Source organism: Danio rerio, chromosome 6 (genome assembly GCF_049306965.1).
Source record: "Danio rerio strain Tuebingen ecotype United States chromosome 6, GRCz12tu, whole genome shotgun sequence".
Lineage (NCBI taxonomy): Eukaryota > Metazoa > Chordata > Actinopteri > Cypriniformes > Danionidae > Danio > Danio rerio.
In genome coordinates, this window is record NC_133181.1 from 9,402,373 (window position 1) to 9,424,838 (window position 22,466).

At 36.9% G+C, this 22,466-nt stretch overlaps 1 protein-coding gene across 2 annotated transcripts; it reads right to left on the bottom strand.

Moving 5' to 3' along the window:
* Window positions 1-3,929: 3,929 nt before the first annotated feature.
* On the bottom strand, window positions 3,930-22,407 carry rasal3 (RAS protein activator like 3). Of its 2 annotated transcripts, XM_005165747.6 has the most exons (18): window positions 21,146-22,407; window positions 17,604-17,737; window positions 17,367-17,445; window positions 11,451-11,518; window positions 11,283-11,368; window positions 11,056-11,182; window positions 9,686-9,784; window positions 8,930-9,592; window positions 8,708-8,852; window positions 8,487-8,631; window positions 7,818-8,054; window positions 7,523-7,724; window positions 7,323-7,414; window positions 6,935-7,214; window positions 6,727-6,843; window positions 4,551-4,741; window positions 4,370-4,454; window positions 3,930-4,265 (listed from the first exon to the last, which is right to left on the bottom strand). In XM_005165747.6, the coding sequence occupies exons 1-18, from the start codon at window positions 21,678-21,680 to the stop codon at window positions 4,176-4,178; spliced, it is 3,375 nt and encodes a 1,124-aa protein (XP_005165804.1). In that variant the 5' UTR covers window positions 21,681-22,407; the 3' UTR covers window positions 3,930-4,175. The 2 variants fall into 2 exon arrangements, with proteins under 2 accessions (XP_005165804.1, XP_073809699.1); XM_073953598.1 differs by lacking the exons at window positions 17,367-17,445; window positions 17,604-17,737; window positions 21,146-22,407 and adding exons at window positions 14,043-14,844; window positions 14,886-15,194.
* Window positions 22,408-22,466: the final 59 nt, after the last annotated feature.

The following is a 22,466-nucleotide window of genomic DNA, read 5'->3' on the forward strand; positions in this document are numbered from 1 at the left end:
GAGCTGCAAGGCAAAAGCAGTCGATACCACTTTCGGAAAACACCACGTGAGGGCGAATGAATCACAGAGGCGTGACTGCTGTCACAACACAATTATCATAGATTCATTCTTATTCATTTATTTGATGTTTTGGATGAATGTGAAAGCTTCTTCCCTTTTTCTTTACTGCTTACACAACTATATTGAATCTGCAAGACCACAACTATAATGAATGTGCAAGAACAACGCAAAGGCCATGTTGGCAGACTTTCATTTCATGTTTAATTTGAAGACATGAACTTGTAATAGCAGCATGTATAAGTTTACGGGTAAGCTGCAGGTAAGTTATGTAAAATATTACAAAACATTATTATAAAATATTATTAATAATATTACACAATAATATTATAAAACATTATTGTGCCGTTTAGCCTGTAAATACTGTAATATGACAGATTTATTATGAAACAATATAGCTTAACAGACAGTTCCATATTTGGTGGAAAACAAAAACCGTGGGTTTTCTTGTAGTCTATCTATTCAGTGTTTGACACACAAATTTCCTCATAAAATGGAAAAATTAGTATTTCCAAATTTCCCAAAATGGAAGATTAGCATTGCTAGCTTACAGTGCATTTTCGGGGAGGAAACCCCAATCCATACAAGCTAATGTACAGGAAATACAATTATTTTAAATTTATGTGCAAAAAACTTGACAATACTTTGAGTCAAATTGGCAAATTAGTTGCAAATGGTTAAATACTAAATAATGAATTTTACTAATCATTAACACAGTCATAGGGCCCAAAAGTTCTGAAATGCACCTTTTCTATTTTATTTATTTTTAATTGATTTATTTTGACAGGGCGACACAGTGGCGCAGTAGGTAGTGCTGTCACCTCACAGCAAGAAGGTCGCTGGTTCGAGCCTAGGTTGGGTCAGTTGGCATTTCTGTATAGAGTTTGCATGTTCTCCCTGCGTTCGAGGTGGTCTCCGGGTGCTCCGGTTTCCCCCACAGTCCAAAGACATGCGGTACAGGTGAATTGGGTAGGCTAAATTGTCCACAGTGTATAAGTGTGTGTGGATGTTTTACAGAGATGGGTTGCGGCTGGAAGAGTCCAAAAGCTTGCTGGATAAGTTGGCGGTTCATTTCGCTGTGGTGATCCCGGATTAATAAAGGGACTAAGCTGAAAAGAAAATGAATGAATGAATGATTTTATTTTTTATTTATATCACTCAATCACCCCTTTCTACATTTTGTCCTAATGTAAAATAATGACACGTAAAGCATCTTGCAAAACGTTATAAATCATTTGTTTTCTTAAAACGAATTCCTAACTAAAAGATATGTATAAAATATTTAGTTTTTAAAACTAAATCTTTACCTAATTTGACTGCTGGACTTCTCCATGATTGTTGCGCAGATGTAATAAACATTAAACATTTATTTTTTTAGACAGTCATCATAAAAAATATGACAGAAAAGGATGTTATATATTATTTAGAGGTATAATTTATACTTAAATGTATTTATTTGGGGGGCCCTCAGATTTCCTGGAGCGTGAAGGAGTCTAGAGGCCATTTATAAAAGTAGGCCAATCAAGTAGAGGCTTCACTATGCTGAATAAACTGCTAGTTTGGTTTAATCCCATCTCAGAGTTTACATTAAAAAAGCTGTTTTATAAGGGAAGTACTTGCAAACGGTCATAAGTACTGTTCAATTTAACGTTTACACATATAGGCAAGACTGTTAAAATCTCTGTGTATTTGCTTCGTCTCATTTACTGATGATCCATAGGCAGGTGACTTGCACAAACTTGAGACAGCGGTAGTCCAAACAGGACAAATTCACATCTACAGGGCAGTTTAAAGTGAGGACAGCTTTGGCCAACATATTAAAGCAGGGGTGCCCAAACGTCTTCGTGTGAAGGGCCAAAAACTAAATACCGTTGAGATCTGTAGGCCGAAGATAAATCTAACAAACTATTTTACATTAAAATTGCCATGGGAAATTTCCTATTTCATGATATTTCAAAATAAATATAAAACATTACTTTAAATTGTATTATAGAATGTAGTATAACTTTATTTTTTTAATTGTTTAGATGATTACGTATTGCAATAAAATCATAAACAGTCACATGTATAACACAATTGTTGAATGCTAAATACACTAGTCACGCAGAATCTGCATTGGCTTGATTTGCTTACCAAATTCTCTGTCTTGTTGTTTGACGGTATGTACATTTAATTTTTTTTTAATTGAAACATTTAATTTCAGTTTGATTTTAAGAATAAAGCAAGCAAGCAAAGGTTTACATTAAATTTGAATTGATTAAATTGAGTCTCAAAACCATCCCCTTTAATCTCCCTCTCTTCTCAAAAGGGATGGTGGGCCAAATCAAAGGTTACCATGGACTAACTTTGGCCCACGGGTCCTAGTTTGGGCATCTCTGCATTAAAAGGTTTTAAAATGAAGCACTCAAAACTGGGCACTTTAAAGGGCCATAATGGAATGAAGGATATAAAATTAATGGACACTTTTCACTCCTGTGATGCTGCTTTATGCTTAATTTATGATGCAGAATTGGTCCTCTACACTCTTATTCAACAGGACAAAGCCTTTAAAAAGGATTATATCACAGAGATGAGCTTTTAGAAATGGAGCACAGCCAAGGTATACTAAAAACCATTTAAACCATTCAATCATCCCTTCAATCTACAAAAATCCAAGCCAAAATTAAGGCAACTCTAGGGTAGTTAGAAATGTAATAATCATTAAAACACACACCAGTTCAAGTATAAGATCATGTGGTTGTATCACATCTGAAAATGTAATTGTTATATATGAGTTGGTAATAGGGCAACACGGTGGCTCAGTGGTTAACACTGTTACCTCACAGCAAGAAGGTTGCTGGTTCGAGCCCTGGCTGAGTTTCTGTGTAGAGTTTGCATGTTCTCCCTGCGTTCGCGTGGGTTTCCTCTGGGTGCTCCACTTCCCCCCACAAGACCAAAAACATGCGCTATAGGTGAATTGGGTAAGCTAAAATTGTCTATAGTGTATGTATGTGAATGAGTGTGTGTGGATGTTTCCCGTTGATGGGTTGCAGCTGGAAGGGCATCCGCTGCATAAAAAAACATGCTGGATAAGTTGGCAGTTCATTCCGCTGTGGGGACCCCAGATTAATAAAGGAACTTAGCTGAAAAAGAAGATATTTAGGCAACTCTATGGTAGTTCGAAGTGTAATAATCATTAAACACACACCAGTTCATAAGTATATAAGATTATGTGGTTGTATCACATGTGAAAATGTAATTGTTATTTATGAGTTGGTAATCACAGTGGCTCAGTGGTTAGCATTGTCTTCTCACAACAAGAAGGTCGCTGGTTCGAGTCCCAGCTGTGTAGAGTTTGTATGTTCTCCCCATGTTCTTGTGGGTTTCCTCCGGGTGCTTCAGTTTCTCCCACAGTCCAAAGACATGCGCTATAACTGAACTGGATGAACTAAATTGGCTGTAGTGTATGAGTTTGTTTAAATGAGTGTATGGGTGTTTCCCAGTAATGGGTTGCGGCTGGAATTAGAAACATATGCTAGAATACTTGGTTCATTTCGCTGTGCCGACCCCTGATAAATAAGGGACTAAGTAGCCGAAGGAGAATGAATGAATTAGTTGGCAAGGATTCCCTTTACTCTGGCTAGAGTATTCAAGAGTAGGAATGAGATAAGGATATTTACGTCATATTACATTTTTTTTGTCATTCAAATTATTTTTGTTACAAAAGGAATTTAAATTAACAAACGAACAGTTCAAAACCAAGATGAAAACCACACACTTCTATGTAGAATTTAATGAATATTTTTCCTTTTACTTATATTTGACACTTATTTGCCATTGAGTCATTGCAGTGACTAAAGTATCAAAGTTAAAATAATAACGGTGATCCAAAATTTGTTTTATGCACAATTTATTTGCTAAAATCCGCAAAACACAGTCGAAGAACTCTTATGCAGCTCTATTCTTTATATTAAACTCGGAAATATAGACAAATGAGTTTTAATTGTGTAAAAATGTATCTGTTTTACTGTGACAGGTAGCCATGCAAGCTCAGTGAACTCATAAAATCTGACAAAAGCTAATGACATTACGCAATGGCACTCTGTAGCGCACCACACCAGAGTATTTCCTGTCTTGCATCAGGTATTGATGTAAGTCTGTCTTAGGCCATCGGAATTAGCCGCATAGAGGTGGTGCACATCTTTCAACAACCCAGCAAACTGCTCCTCCTGTTAACAAACACACAAATGCAAGTGTTAGTTATAACATATGCACGAGCTAGAATGAATGATGTGCACTTTTAAAAATATATAAAAACACAGTGATAACTCACCAAAACATTCATGCGCTCTACTGCAGCCACTGCAACGTTCAGCTTCCTCTCATCTTCCTCCCGCTCCTCTTCTATGACTCCAAGTCTACACAAACAAGTAAGGAGATACAGAGACATGACCCCAGCTGCCTTATCAGTATTTGCAGATGTAAACATTTTGCCTTTTTATTGCTTTATTTACCTGAAAGTTGCACTTGCTAGTTGTTCTTCACGGATGGCCAAGAGATTACGAAGATCCTGAACCTCTGCCTGTAGCTGTGCATTCTGGTCTTGAGTTAAAACGATGAAGTCTTCTAAGCGCTTGGCCATCTCCAGCTCACGTTCCGTCACCTGCTCCACTCCCATACGCAGCTCAGACAACTCTTGCGCATGCTATGGGATACCAAACCTTTGTCAACATACTGAGGTATTTTGGTCACACTATTTACTCTGAGTATCCTAAAGGCCCTGGTAAACTTAGGGCACAGCCTTCAATTTCCAACATTTTCTAGTTCTGTTGCCAAAATAGCATTGAAATCTCTATTATGATTACTTGTGAGTAAAAAAAAAAATGCGGACACCACATTATCCTAGTACTCTACTGCAGATTAGTAAATCTAAAATATGCACCTTGCAATTGGTTTTTACGCTGTATTGGGTGTTAAGGTAAGTAGCTACTCGTTGTGTTTATAGCACAGTTCCTCTGAATGACATAACATGATTGCTTTGCATTGTGTTTTTACCCTTTCTGCACTCTTCAAAAACATATCAGTTGTCACCTATGCCTTGTTTGAATCGAGTTGCACAGTTTAGTATAGTACAATATGGTACGGTATGGTACAGGTCACTCTTATCAGGCTTGCGTTTCCATTGCCACCAGTAACTATATTTGTTAGGCAGAGTGTATGCCAGAATGAAGTGATCAATGTGATTCTTGCTCTGCACTCTTCAAAAACATATCAGTTGTCACCTATGCCTTGTTTGAACCGAGTTGCACAGTTTAGTATAGTACAATATGGTACGGTATGGTACAGGTCACTCTTATCAGGCTTGCGTTTTCCATTGCCACCACAGTACCTATATTTGCTAGGCATGGTGTATGCCAGAATGAAGCGATCAATGTGATTCTTGCTCGAAGAAGAATGTCACTTAGGTTATTTGCATATAACGTTTTGCTCAAGTTTGAATCATTTCAAATGCAAATAGCTCTCACACACGACAAGTGAACAGTCCAGTAAACAACAATTAAGGACACGGGAGTCAAACTCAGTTCCTGGAGACCCACAGCACTTCACAATTTAGTTCCAACCCTAATCAAACACAAGCTAATTGAGTCTTTCAGGCTTGTTTAAAGCCTCCAGGTATGTGTGTTGGGGCAGGGTTAGAACTAAACTGTGTAGGACCACCTGATTTAGGACAATGGTCTCAAACTCAATTCCTGAAGGGTCGTGGCTCTGCATAGTTTAGCTTTAACCACCTCAAACTCACACCTGCTTAGTAGTCCATATTAAGCTGCGGTCACACTGGACATTTCTCCCCAAAGACTTCCATTCATATGCATGCGAATGCGTCGGATCGAAAACACAAGTTCAGAGTATTCCCCTGCAGAGTTCAAGCCTTGTGAATTCTGATCTGTGAAATTGCATCACTTGACTGTGTGAGGATCAAAACATGACCTTTCTGAGCAGAAATTTAAAATATGGACCAATTGCTTGATTATTTTAAATGCATAGTAATCTTGTTTAATCCCACCCCTTTTCGCAGCGCCGTACTACAGAATTTCGCAAGCACAAGCTCTAGTGTGACCACAGCTTTAGTCTTGAACACTTTGATTAGTTGGATCACGTGTGTTTGATTAGGGTTGCTGCAAAACTGTGTAGAGCTGCGGCCCTCCAGGAATCAAATTTGAGACCTCTGATTTAGTACATACGGCAGATCCTGTTCTTGCTACTTGGCATGCGGCTAGTCGTCACAAGAAAAAAACAGGCTTTGTTTGAGCTTGGGTTGACCGTGGTTCATTGCTGCATGTCGTCATTGTATGCTGTCATGTCTCAGCTCTGTATTTAAAAATGGAGCTTCCTGTGTCTTCCTGTGTTCCCCTATTTGGAGGGTTGCTGCATGCTCAAGTCACGATTCTCAGTAAAACATTAGCATTCAGCTGGGAGTGTAGCTTCACTATACTGGTACTATGCTGTTGTGCCTGGTACTCTTATGAAAAGGTCCCAAAAAAGTGGTATAGTATGTTTCGCTGTTTTGAACTTCTGACAGTGTAGATAGACATAATTACGTACTGTACCGGTAACTCTTCTGTCTATTTATGTACAACATTAAAATACACTTAAATCAGTCAGTTTTTAAAGCATGATAAGCAGACTCACCTTATCCAACGTGTTTGTCTCCTCTCGATCTTGCCTTCTTACTTGACAGGTCTCACTACCGTCAGGTTGTTTGATCCAGTGTACTTTTGCTGCTGCGGCGGCTTTGGATTTTTCGGGCTACATTCAAACAAAAAATACACATCAGTGGATATATTTGAAAGCAGATGATTGCCAAAATGTTTGGTAGATTTTAACCAGTCATACTAACATTGCTAGGGGGTGAAATTTCTAAACGGTGATCTTGATTGTCGTCCGGGCACTGTGTAGGTAGCTCTTCATTGCTTGCCTGTCTCTTCATTGGTTGTCGCTGCTGCCTTGATGGTCTGTTAGGCACACTGAATGCCCTCTGCACCTGCCTCCGCTGACGTTCTTTGGTACATTGGTTGGGTTTCGAGTCTATGGGAAGCTGCTGCATTGAGGTTTGTAATGGACTGTACTTGGGGAGATCCCTTGGAGGTACATATATAGGCTTTGGCATTGCTTGGTTGCTGTTTCAGAAAGAACGGTGACACAGGTGAGTGGTAAGTAAAAGTAGCTTGCATGAGCATTAATTTGATACCACATATGAATACTGTGTATATTTAATATAACTGCACCTGCTAACAGGAATCTGTTGTGCATCATGGCCAAGGAATTCAGTGATCTGGTTAAGAATTCTAGGCAAGGGATGTAGATTGTCTATTTGGTCCTATGAAAAAATATGTGTTATTGCTCATGAGCACATTGTTTAATAAATTAAGTAAGTAATCTCATGACAGCAAAGGACTTGTTTAAAAGAAACTTAATCTTTTGGTACCTGTTTCATGACAGATATAATATCAACCAGGAGATTGTGAAGGACAGCTAGACGAAGAGGCAGGTCTACATAGCCGTCAAATCGAGACATGGTGATTTCGCTCTCTGGATTAGAGACTTTCTGTAAGAAGTCTCGCATAGGCTCCCAGTGTTGTGTTAGAAAGTCATTCATGAAAAACATGTACTCCTCTTTTTCACCAAACCTGGTGGACATTGAGATGAAATGGTAATGTAATTATGCTAATTACAAGAGAGCAAACCATACAAAAAGTAAATTCAGATCAAATATGACTTACAAGGTGAAGTTTGCAAGGTTTTGAATGACTTTGGCTGTTAAAGTAAGAGTGCGAAGGGTGTTTGTCTCTGGATAGGGTTGGGTAAGGCCAAAGAGTGATGGACTGAGGATCGCTGGGCATAAGAATCGAAGGAACAGAGATGCTGATATAAGACGTTGTCCAATGTCCTGTTGACCTCGATCCTCACAATCTGATACCCAACTGGAAAATATGTCATTCAGCTCTGCGGGGAATGACCTGTTTGCAGGCAGGTGAGAATAGAGTAAGTGGACATGGTAAATCTAGTCACTATTAACCCTTCATCTGTAGTTTGAATGACAGGTGATCTGGTTAATCATAACGTTAATATTCAGTGCCCCGTTACTGTGTCATTTTGTCCAACAAGCAAAACAATCCAATTAACCGGGCATAGACGAAAATGTGAAAATGGACGTGTATGGGATGGCAGACAGCAGATAGGGATGTGGGGACTCAGTGAGGGGGACTGGTGGGTGGATGGGAGGTTGAACATCAGTTTGCTATGAGAGAATTGTGGTTTGAACCGTAGAGGGCATATGCTGTTTTTTTTTTTTTTGGTTCAGTTTGAATATCATTACACCCCTATTCTGTTCTATCACTATTTATTATAATATACTTTGTAGTGTGTGTGTCCATTTAGGTTGATCTTACTCTTGCATGTCAGTGATTCTTTTCACAACATCCTCACAAGTCTCTTTAAGATGTCTCTGGTTGATTGGTAGATCAGAGGGCGAGCATTTTAGCGGGTCTACCTCACAGTTCTCTCCTCCATTGTACAGTCTTGCTATAAAGTCACCTATGGGTGAAGGTGGTTAAACAGGAGATTAGAGGGGGGGAAAAGTAGTTTCATAAGAAGATGCAACTTTCCTTACCAAGTGTGTCAATGAGATACTTCTGGCCCACCAATTTCATATATTCATCAATAGCTTTTGTAGCCAGAGTATTCTCCCTGAAAATCAAAGCCTCATTTTCTCCCAAGCGTTGAACTTCTGCACTACCAAGATCAATCAGGAACTCCTGCAAAAAAAAATTAAAAAATGTTTAGAAATTTGAAGAACTCTGCCCAGTCCTACGATTTGTGCTGTGCTAATTACCTTAGCTTTCCCAATGCTTTGGAGCACATGAACAAGTGCTCCAGCTAGTTCTTCTTTCTCCCGCACATTGAGAAGGGGTTCAAGGCTGCTACACATATCCACATAATTCACAGTGACATACTCTGCAAATTCCTTGTACCTCTCAATAGGTAGAATTTTCAGGTTCTTGAATTTGGCCTTGACTCGAATTGAAGCCTGCAGTTCAACCGAATCCTTTGCTGTACTTGTTCCCGGGGGTTTATAGGCAACAATTCGATACCATTTCTCTTGATAGGCACGTCCTTTTATGTCTGCCAAAGGGAGAGCTACACTTCCTAAAGGATGCAGGGTAGCGTCGTCCCTGGAATGCCGTTTCTTCTTGGGGTCTTCACCTTTAAAGAGGTGCAGGGTGATCTGGGTGACAGGGGGCAAGTTGTCAAGTTCAAAAAATTCACCCCAGAACAACTGGCAACCTCCTGAAGTACCACCACTGCCGAACGCTCCAGATCCTCCATCAACTGCCTGGCTGGAGCGTTGGACAGACTTCCCTACAGCCCGACTACTTGTACGAGCAAACAGTGTACCATCAAGGTGGACCTCACAATAATATCTCTTCTTTGGGGGAAGGTCTTTTGCTTCATTGATCCAAAGGCACAGTGAGTTTTCAGTGCGCTCACAGTTGTCCTTTCAGAACACAAGAGTACAAATAGATAGTATTAGAATAAATAGAAATAATATAATTTAAATTGGATATTAAAATTGAAAGATATGCTATACCTTATTTGGATGAGCCGTACGACGCAAGTCCTCAATCCAGCGGTCTCTTTCTGCAGCTGAAGTGCACCCAAAGCAGTGGTTATTTTCTGAGTTTATAACCTATCATGGGTTGGATGTAGAAATACCCAGAAAATATGGCATTGGTTTGAATTATGGGGTGTCATTTGAAACATAAAGTGTGTCCCAAATTGCATACTTATGCACTATTGTACGCCATTTTATAGTATAAATAGTGTAAGAAGTGCATTAACAAGTACACTTAAAATACCTGGATGATGCCGTTAAAGTGAAGTGTGGAATGTTGGACACTTCACGCACTCAACAGCCGCTGCTTTTCTCATGTAGCGAAAGGGGTGGGGTGGGGGTGTGGGGGGGGCACTTTCGGTTGCTGATGTTGGATTACTTTATTTACTTTGGATTGTAAAAGCAAAATTCTCCACCTCCCGATGGTAAATGCGGTTATACTCACGGCAGGTATTATTTGGTAGTTTGGTCATTTATTGCACTAATCTGGCAACCGTCAAACGTCATCTAAGAAAGTTTTTGCTCGATAAAAAAAATTGTTAGTGTCCTATTTAGTACGACACTACATACATGTACTATGCCAACGTGATCTCACAGCAATTCGTAACTTTTTGATTTAGTGGCTAATTAGTATCAATTCGTACAATTTAATACGATTTACTTATCACCCAATGATGGTTGGGTTTAGGGGTGGGGTTAGGTTAAGTTCCATGCCGCCTTTTAAAATCAAACAATTTCGTATGACAAAACGTAAAATACTTACGTTGTCTCTTGAGATCAGACTGACAATGCTGTTGAGTGTGTAAGTGCATAAGTACATAGTGCGTAGTGTGCCATTTGAGACATAGCTATGGTCTATATTAAAAGAAATCATCTATCTATACCCTTAAATAGTGTCTGAAACCATAGTAGATGTTCTGAAGTGGACTCGATCAACACCACAATACAAATTATGTACAACCAATGGCTTGTGAATACCCATAATGCACTGTGAGAGTTTAAGTGGCAAATGATTTTCGTGCCTGACCACAAAATGGGAATTCTATTGAGGTAAGCTTCTATATAAAGTACTATTTAATTAGCGTTTGTATACATGTCAGAAATCAAAATATGTTGTCACTAATAGAGACCTTGCTAAATGTTAAATAATTATCACAGGGTCTGACCAAGAAGTTGAAAATCTGATCCATCTGAGGAATTTATCCAGCAAAGCACAAACAAAATTACATTCTTGAAGTGGACTATATTAGTGGACTAATGTAGGGAATAGTGAATGAGGGTGAAGGGTGCGATTTTAGATTCACTGTAATTTGGATTTCACTGTAATTCGCAACTGCAAGGTCTACCTGAAAACAGTACTTCTCCCCTAGAATAGAGCTGTGGACCGGCCTGATGACAGTGGTCTGGTCTGCACTCAGATTAAGGCTCTTTGCAGCACTGACTGGGATGGATAAAGATTCTTTGGAACCATACCTTGACAGAAAGTGTAATAGACTGGTAAGTAACATTGTATAACAAGTTGTTAGATTATACGTGTTCCAATTGAAATGAGACATTGTAACAGTTTCTTCACCTTGCAGCAACACTTAATCCTGCAGTATTGAGCTGGGTGCTGCTTTTCCGTTTATCATCACCCTGTAAGCGGCGCTTGATTAAACCCTAGCATGAGAATAAGAGGGAATGTCAAAGAAAGCCATACATCTAGTTTCTGATTGTACTGAATGTACTAATCTATACTCACTTTGACTCCGCCATCTTGCCCTTTTAATTTGGTACCACTTGAGGGGACCACAGGATCTGGGTTTAGCTCTAAAGAGAGTCAAAGAACACTTTCCATGACTTAAATTCTTTTGCATTGCAAATATCAAACATGTTTTAAAAAAAAGAGACATTTACAACAAACATGTTCATGTATGTCTTGTTTATTTCATTCTAATGGGAAAAAATACTGCAGAAACCATGGCAGGAAGCATAGTCATTTCCTTCCTCATGTGTATCAGATCAATAATTTCCAGTTTAACCGAAAATGTGTTTGTTAAATTCTGTTAACACAAAAACAGAGCAGACATTTGGGGTCTTATTTAATCTTTTTGTGAAAAATTAGCATTCCCTTGATCATCCATGTGCCTTTATGAAAGCTGGAAACCAGACAAGCAGAACCGTGCAGAGGATGCTCTCCCAATTTTTGGATTTACACGATTACAAGGGACAAACTTAAGGGTGCCATTATAAATCACAAATGCAGAAGTGGCAGCTCTAAAAAATGAGTCATACTAAGTAGGCAGTTTATTAACATATGCCAATTAAAGTCAGAGAGCTTGCACTTTGGCATGAATTTTAATAGCAACTTGAAGGATGCAAGTTATTTTGCAAAGATGTAAAAAGCACAACCTTAGTGCAATCTTAAAAAATGACAAGAAATTTAACTAAATAAGCGACCACTCAATACAAAATTAAAGCTATAAGCTGTGGTACTAAAAACACTGAGCTTTTACAAGTATGCTCAGATTCCTTTCAACAAAATACAACATGCAGTGCATCAGGTTAAAGACAACAGCCTTCATATTAGAGTCTTTAGATTGTGTGATGTTTCTAAACCAGCACTAAAAATAAGCACTAAAAGAGTTTTTTTTTTTTTTTTTTTTTTTTGCAGTACTGCAATAGACGAACCACAAAAAAACCTTTTCACTTCTTGAAAGGACCATTTATTTCTTAAAGTGAAAAACAATTTAAGGATGTAGAGAACTTTTTCAACATTAAAGAACCTTTTGAGTTGTTATAAGCAGGGTTCCCACACTTCTTAAATGTACTTGCATCTCAAACATATGGATTCAAGGTCCGTGAAAGTGCTCATATTAAAATGTTTATGGTGTTATTATTGTGCTTCTGTCATAAACAGAACTAAAAAATGACATTACATTTAAATCTTGTACACAAACTTTGACAAACAATGCACATTTTATCAATATTTCAGAAACCACATTTGAATATCACCAAGTTTGACTCGGTCAAATTTTTGAAAATGACACATCCAAAACATCATCATTACTCTGACTTTTTAATGTAAATATTAAGTGTAAGTGCAGGCCCGTAACAAGGTGGTTCGAAAGAAACAAAGGTCCACAATTTGTCCCATACATGAACTCATTTGTCTTTAAGACAAGCGGAGGCTTGTCTTAGGCTTTAAAATCAAGCGGAATGCTCTGTTGCCCATCACACCGGTGTGACATCAGCTAATCAGTTTTGGCCAATGAAAACAATTATTTATAAAGAGTCCAACATCCAGCCGTGCAAGAAAACACGCAGTCTGACGAATGTGAAATCATCTTTTGCTACTGTATTGTTGTCAAAAATGAAAAACATTTGACAACTTTTATTCTAAATCTGGGAGCTTCTTCTTGAAATCTTAAAACCATATAAAAAAAGTTTTATTATTCAAAGGGCCTGACTGAGGATTGTTGAATGTGCTTGCCAGTTTGTTATTTGCCTAACAAATGACAATAGACTACAGTTTTCAATCAAAAACTTTAACAGATTCCTATTTTTTTCTAATGTAATTTGTATTTTAAAAATAAGTATCTATTCAGTATTTATTTCGTTATTCTAAATCTTTCTGAAATACTTTGGTACATTAAAAAGTGTGGTTATGTTGACCACCTGACAAGCTAATCCAGCTAGTGCTTAAAATATCACTGAATTAAATAGAAAATGAGGCGAATAACTGCAAAAAGGTCCACATTTTGAGAAAAAAGAACAACCCCTTTCATCAGGCTGGCTACGGGCCTGAAGTGAGATGTTAAGTAGGGACTTTCATTACGCTACATATGCTTGGAGAATAAAAAGGTGTTCATTTGAATATAATGATGCTTTAAAAAGTCCTTGAATCTGCTGTTCATGAAGGAGTGGGAACCCTGGATAAGATTCCATGTATTTTTTAAAGGCATTTTTAAATATTGCATTAAAATGTACACACTGTCAATCTTAATCTTTTAAATGACCATCTCTTAATATCTTTAGATATTTATGGAAGCAAAGAAACTCCCACCTAAATATGGATAATTATTTGACTCGAAAAATCCTAGAACGACTGAACTCAAGGTCAAACTCCACTACCCTCTTCATATAAAGAATCACAGCTTTAAAACATCAGTTCAATATTCAGTATCGACAACTCAATTACCTGAAAACGAAGGCCAATGTCAACTCAATTAAGCAGTCTGCAGTCTCCTTAGATTTGTTTTAATACTGATTGAATTTAACATGCATTACACTCGCCGTAAAAATAATTACACTGAATCAATTGTAAAGAGAAATTTAAAATTATTCTGCTTACCTAGTGCCCCTCCACATACTATCCAGCGCCTGAAACCCATGCTTTGGTGCAGCTTAGATTAATCTACCTCCCACTTTCAGACCATTAGTTCTTAAAATCCCCCTTTTTACTTTTAACATGAAGGCTCTGCATGAGTTAAAGTAAACTAGACAGCACAGCCCATCAGTCTCAGTCGTCCTCTGCTAGATGGAACACTCAGTTATGATGATATCTTCACAAACTCGAAGGAAGCAATTTTATAAGCACACGCACACACAACCACGTCAACCATTTCCTGAGTCAATATGTTATCTAGCTTCACTTTAGTCACTGGCAGAGAGTCATTGGCTAGATAGAGACAGACGATATACCTCTCATCTCTCAAAGTCATCTCCAGATTTGTTATTGTGGAAAGATTTATGTCGTTATTTCAGCAATGCGTCCTGCAGTCTTCCCAATGAGCTTTATATAAGATACATTGAAATAATAATTATGTACATTTGGGTTTTGGGGGGCTTAAATATGAACCACACGTATAAATGTGCACTGTAAAACCCAACAGTCAACTTTATCAAATTAAAGGAGTGTGGTTAACTTAAAATGTACTGTTACTTAAGTTAATTCCTCTCATTTAAAAACAGTTTTGAACTCAGTGTTGAAGGTAATAAGTTAATTAAATACCTCATTACTTCAACTTAAATGAAGTAAGCTCAACTTCACAGTACTCATATATATTCGTTTTCTAATTCAAACGGTTTGAGTTACCTTAATTCATTGGGTTTTACAGTACTCAGTTGGTTTGAATTCCATTTATTGGGTTTTACTGATCAAATTGCTTCGTATAGTCAAATGAATTAAGTTCACAGCACTCATAATGATTAGTTTTTGAACTTAAATGGTTTGTTGTAATTGGTTTCCTCAAATGGTTTGTGTTACCTTAACTTATTGGGTTTGACAGTGATATTATTGTTTTAGATAACAAAATACCAAACCAAACTGACCACTACCCCTTCACCTACCACCAAGGCATTCGAAATTATTCGAATTATAGTCAAAATTCTAAATTATTAACCTCCTGTGAAATTTGAATTCTTTTACCCAGTTCCTATTTCCCAGTTGATGTTTAACATCAATAGAAAACACAATAACTACTTCCACTGTATTAACTTTTTTCTGCTGGAAAGGCTAGTTTGTCTGTAGTATATATTTTTTGTTATGTATATATATATATATATATATATATATATATATATATATATATATATATATATATATATATATATATATATATATATATAATTATTTTTTTATTACAACTGTCATGACTGAACTGAAGTGTCAATTTGCAACATTACACGTGGAATATTAAAAATATTTATATTTTAAACATGAATATTTTTAATATTAGTCTATAATATTAGCGTCCTTAATACATTTTTTCCCTATTGGCTGCAGAACAAACCACTTTTATCCAGTGACTTGCCTAATTGACCTAATTAATTCTTTAAATTGCGCTTTAAGTTTAATATGAACATCTGGCAAAATAACTAGTAAAATATTATGTGTATAAGTTAGTGCTGGGCAAAAATAAATTGTGATTAACATTGTTTTTGATGTGTGTGTGTGTGTGTGTGTGTGTGTACACACACACACACACACACACACACATATATATATATATATATATATATATATATATATATATATATATATATATATATATATATATATATATATATATATATACAGTTAAAGTCACAATTATTAGCCCCCCTTTTAATTTTTTTTTCTTTTTAAATATTTCTCAAATGATGTTTAACAGAACAAGGAAAGTTTCACAGTATGTCTGATAATACTATTTCTTCTGGAGAAAGTCTTATTTGTTTTATTTTGGCTAGAATAAAAGACGTTTTTAATTTTTTTAAACCAAGTCAAAATTGTTAGCTCCGTTAAGCTACATTTTTTGTGATAGTCTACAGAACAAACCATTGTTATACAATAATTTGCCTAACTACCCTAACCTGCCTAGTTAACCTATTTAAGCCTTTAAATGTCACTTTAAGCTGTATAGAAGTGTCTTGAAAAATATCTAGTCATATTTTTTTATGTCATCATGGCATAGATAAAATAAATCAGTTATTGGAAATGAGTTACTAAAGCTATTATGTTTAGAAAAAATCTGCTCTCCGTTAAACAAAAATTGGGGAAAAAATAAACAAGAGGGCGTATATATATATATATATATATATATATATATATATATATATATATATATATATATATATATATATATATATACATACACATACATAGAAGCAAATCAAATTTGTTACAATGATGTTTCAATTTATAAATCATTTGTATGCATATCCACATATTTTATATCTAAATATTAAAAAAAACTATTTTATTAAATATATACATGCGTGTGTGCATTTACATATACAAAATAAACAAGCATAGTTCATTCATTCATTTTCTTTTCAGCTGAGTCCCTTTAATAATCAGGGGTCGCCACAGCGAAATGAACCGCCAACTTATCCAGCATATGTTTTACACAGTGGATACCCATCCAGCTGCAACCCATCACTGGGAAACATCTATGCACACTCATTCACACACATACACTATGGACAATTTAGCTCACCCAATTCACCTACACCACATGTTTTTACAAGAAGGTCGCTGGTTTTAGCCTTGGCTGGGTCAGTTGGCATGTTTTCTCAGTGTTCGCGTGGGTTTCCTCCGGGTGCTCCGGTTTCCCACACAAGTTCAAAGACATGCACTATAGGTGAATTGAACAAGCTAAATTATCCGTAGTGTATGTGTGTGAATGAGTGTGCATAGATGTTTCCCAGTGATGGATTATGGTTGAAAAAGTATCTGCTGTGTAAAACATATGCTGGATAAGTTGGAGGATCATTTTGCTTTGGCGGCCCCTGATGAATAAAGGGACTAAGCCAAAAAGAAAATTAATAAATATTTGTGTGTGTATGTGTGCTATCATGGCAAAAGAAAAAAAAATTGTTTCAAAATTTGTAAAAAAAATTATTATCATTTTTCGTCTTCATATTTAGTATGATCACCTATTTTTAAAATACATCATAATAAGAATTGGTCAGAATAAGTACGCTGCTTTTTTATTTTTTACATATATATGTTTTGCTGAATAATTTTTGATTATTCATTTTTGATCATTTTAACAACACGCTATTTTAAACACTACCTGTATATGAAATGCATTCCATTTCTATGTAATTCGACTTAGTTTGATGCGGACACCAAAATAACTCTCTTATCTTTGACACCCACAAACATTAGTTATTATATATAACTGATACTGACCAGCATGACTTCCGCTTATGTTCTGCAGACTGACGCTGAAGAGACAACTGCTGGCCCGGTTCCGCACTGTCATCATAGGCTGAAATGAATAAAAAAAAAAAAAAACAATCATACACTGGCAGCATCAATCAATCCATCAGCATTTCCAAACTAACTTTGGCACGCATCCAGCATCTCAATCTGTTAAGCACAACGCCTCATCTTTTGACATTATTGAATGTATTAGATGTCCATTACCTCCTCTTCACGTGGGATAAGGATCTGTCCATCCTGAAGAAAGCAGTTGCTAATGTCCCAAACGGGAACTTCTTGTGGGGGGGCCCAGGATAGCCGAACAGGGTCTTGGAGCACATAATCAGGTTCACACTTTTCTTTGTTTTCACATAAAAGGAAAAATATGTCACTTTAAATATTATCAATAATAATAATTCATAACATTTATATAGCGCTTTTCTGGACACTTAAAGTACTTTACACATTGGAGAGGATGTTCTCATCCACCACAAGTGTGCAGCGTCCACCTGGATGACGCGATGGCAGCCATATTGCGTCAGACTGCACACCACACACCCGCTGATTGGTGGAGAGGCGACAGAGTGATGAAGCCAATTATAATATGAGGATGGTCAGGAGGCCATGATGGACAGAGGCCAGTGGGCAAGTTTGGCCAGGATGCCAGGGTTAAACTCTTACTCTTTTCGAAGGACATCCTGGGATTTTTAATGACCAAAGAGAGTTGGGACCTCAGTTTAACGTCTCATTCAAAAGACAGCGCTTACTGACAATATAGTGTCCCCTCCACTATACTGGGGCTTTAGGAAACACACAGATCGCAGGTTGAGCGCCCCCTGCTGGTCTCACTAACACCTCTTCCAGCAGCAACCTAGCTTTCCCATGTGGTCTCACATCCAGGTACAGACTGGACCCAGCCCCGCTTAGCTTCAGTGGGCAATCGTGTGAGAGTTGAAGAGAGCTAGCTGCTAACAAAACATCAAATGCCTAACTTTTATAAAGTTAACTTTTGGAACACTTATTAAATAAAGGTTCTTTATTTGCATTGATAGTTAAAGAGCTTTAAAGAGATAGTTCCCCCCAAAATTAAAATTCTTCCATTATTTGCTCATTCTCCACCTATTTGAGTTTCTTGAACACAAAAGAAGGTATTTGGAAGAATGCTGGCGCTCATTGACTTCCAAAGTATTTCTCCCCTAAAATATCTCATGTGTTCAACAGATGAAAGACTTGGTTTAAAACCACAAGATGGAGAATACATTATGTATTTTTCATTTTTGGGTGAACTATCCTTTTAAATGACGTAAAAGCATTATATTCTGGTAATAACTTTTATGAAGTTAACTTTTGTAACACACCATAAAATAAAGATTCTTTCGTGGCACTGACGCTTCCATGAAGAACCGTTAACATCCATGGAGCCTTTTTTATAGTGTATTTTTATTTCTTTTTTAAGGAAGGAAGAAAAAATAATAATAAACAAATATAATAACACATTACCATCGGGAACTTAATTGAACAGACAGGTCACACACTTCCTTACAGCTCACATTAACAAATACATATAAAGATCAGTTTACACAGTGTAAAGGCATAAGTACACTCCATTTCTCCCAATATTGCAGGTATTTATTTGTAGTTTTAATGAAAACGCATCCTCTCTATATTTTGAACATATTGAGATACAATATCTCACCATTCAGATTTTGTAGGGGGGTTGAGTTGTAGTCACTTCAGAATTACAATTTTATTGCTGTTTGCTATAAAGTATTTTTAATAAATACTTGTCTTTTACTATTAAGTTGGCTGCTATATTTCCCAAGTAAATGGTTGTAAAAGAGAAGTCTTCCATCACCAAAAATATTTTGTATTACTTGTATTACATCCTGCCAGTACGAATGAATGGCTGGACAACTACATTTTTCACAAAATATTCTTCAAACTGAAAAAAGTTCTTTGAAGAATCACTACAAGGTGGTGAACCTCTTTAGCATCTTTATTTTTATTCATGAAAGTGGTCAGATGAGACTCTTTCCGCCCGCAATGTTCAAACATGTCCCTGTACGATCATTTTGTGGATGGCAAGTACAAATTTTTTTATGATTTGTATGCTTTGATTCATTGCAGCTTAATGAACAACTTGTTTTAGTGTGCTTTCTGACAACACATCCCGTAACATTCTGGTGTTCGGTCAGCAGGTGGAGAATAGATGGCTTTTTGCATGAGCAATTACACACCGAAAGCAATCTGATTAAATGTGTTTTCCACTACCTTTGGAAGTGTTTAACAACTTAAAACGTTTCACTGATTGGCTTGACGAAAACATCTTAATACCAATACCAACTTAATACCATTACTGACCTCCAATTATATCCAATTTTAACTTTAAAAGGGTTTAAATATAATGATTGCAGTAATAATCGGTAACACTTTATTTTGATGATCCATTTGAGTAGTAGTATACTGCTGCTAAACAGACATTTAACCGACAATAAGAAACTGCAAGTACATGTCAACTTACACTAACCTTAACCACAACAGTCTACTTATAAGCTAATGAGAATTAGTTGGCATGTAGATGTTATGTAACTTAGATTCAACAAACATCGGACCATAAAAATTAAGTGTGACCTAATAATCTTGCTAATACTAATATTTTCTTCAGTGAAGGGATATATCACTAATAAATCACAGCCTTCAACAGTGACGTTTATATTTAACGGAATTGAACTTCAACAGTGATATTTGTATATTGAACTCAAATGCTGGGTTGGGCCAACATGAAGGAATTAAGTTCACTTATTAGATGTTACAAATTTAAGTGGATCGAACATAAAACAATTAAGTTGTCCTTGAAAATCTTTAAGAATTGTGATGTTTGAGCTCATTTTAAGTAAGTAGTTTGTAAAAAAGCACTATAGGAATAAAAATGACTTGACTTGTTGTTTAATATTCCATCTCAATGTCACATCCTGTTGTTGTACCCTCATTCTTTAGCGCCATTTAGTGGCATCTGCATGTGCAATCATTTTAATAAGCAAGTTCACACAGCCGTCCAACAGAGGTACATCTAAAAACCTCCACATATCATAGATTAAATGAAATATTTAGCATATAATTTAATTTGCAAACACATTTTATATGGTGAACACAGAAAACAAACAGCAATAGAAGTATGTATAATTAGAAATGACAATGTAGTATTTAAATAGCATTCATAATTAAAATATGATAATATTAATAATAATACTAAAGTTGGTGATGATAAAAGTAATATGTGATGCCACAAACATGGATATCCATGTTAAGCATGCTGTACTTTTGTGTTTTTATGTTGTTGGTGGTGTTTACATCCTTCCATGTCATGTGTACACCCTATTACTATTGCACACACAAATCTGGCTGTTGTTGACTATCTTGCGTGTTTTTTTTGATAGCTCTTTTTCCTTTTGAACCGTATCATCTAGTTTCATGTATCTCTTTACATAATGATATTCATTCATCATTTATTTTCCACAGTGGAATGAACCACCAACTATTCCAACATATGTTTTACGCAGTGGATGCCCTTCTAGCTGCAACCCGGTACTGGGAAACTGCATAATAATATATAAAATCATAATAAAAAATTAATATATATATCACTGTAAAAAAATTTACTTGAAGCTGCGCCAACGACAAAGTGTGATAAAAATAATAAACCTAAAAATTATGATGTCACAACAATAGTAATAACAAAAAAAAGCATCTAACATTGCATCTCTTACCATGCTCTGTGACAGTACTCTGCAGACGAGGCTTCTTGAACCTCTGCGAGACCGTTTGCAGGTACTTTCTGATTTTGCCTCTCTGTGTCGTGTCCTGGACGGTGGACCCTGTTGCCTGTGCGCTCGAAGACGCGGGGGCCGAGGAGGCCAGGAGGGACCCCGGTGGCTCCGAAAGAGCTCTGCGAAAAGGGTTTTTCCTTGAAGTTGTCGGCTTGTCTGGTTTGGAGGGGCTTTCTCCTCCTCGATTTGCAGTTGAGGACTTTTCCCCGGGGTCTTCACTCAGAGCTTTGCGCCAGCTCTGCATTTTGTTCCACTTGTTTGAAGCCCCTTTCTCCAGCCTTTCAATGGCACCCTGTGCCACTGTTTCAGCCTTGGCTCCAGTGTGCCACTTGTATGTATTAAGCAGCTTGCCATCCTCTGTTTGTCGTGGGTCTTGATCAACCGGGCTGTTCTGTTCAGGAACCAGCTCCATGTCTTCCTCAATCTGCGATGCTGCTCCAGCCTGCTCAGCATTTGACTCTTTGTTTGTACCCATCTCAGATTTCTTTCTCGGTGAACTTTCTGTGAATGTTTTCTTACAGTACCAGAAAGAGTATGGATTCACCTACCAGTTTAAATCCTTTGCATCATCATGAAGTTTTCAGGATTTCATCATCAGCTCACTTCACCTATTAGCTACTTCCTCAAACTGTTTTGCGCATCATCAGCTTTAAAACCTCTCTGGTTTTGAGTGAGTGTTGAGGTTTAATTCTCTTACACTAGTCACTCTAGTCTAGTATTTGCCCCCAAAAATGCTTTTTGGGACTAAATTTGTGCTCCTTATTGTGCAGGTCTTCAGTTTTTATAGGTATGAGCTGTTTTTTTTTCTGTGCGCACTTATCGTGTAGCGTTCAGGAAGTCAGTCAGTTTGTGGGTGGGGAAGTCAGGTTAGGTTTACAGGTTGATGATGCATCTCTCAGCTTTTTATCAATCTGTAAACCTAACCTGACAGAACCAGAAACTGCCTGTCCTGCTTTATTTGCTCCAATTGATCAAAAACTACTGTGGGAGAGCATAATCTTTTATTTAATGTTTGTCTTACTTACAGTTTGAAACAAAAATGGTTTTAAAATGAAAATAGAAAGATTATTATTCAAGCATAACATGATGCTGATTGGATTTAGTTAATAAATGACACACAAGTTTGACGGTTTACCCTAAATACCTGCTTGTTTTGTTCAGTGACTGTTACGTTTCCTGTCACAACAGCAGCACACTTCCTTTCTCACTCTTGGGCCTGCTATGAAAACCACTTCCTGTGGTGGTAAAAAAAGAAAAAAAC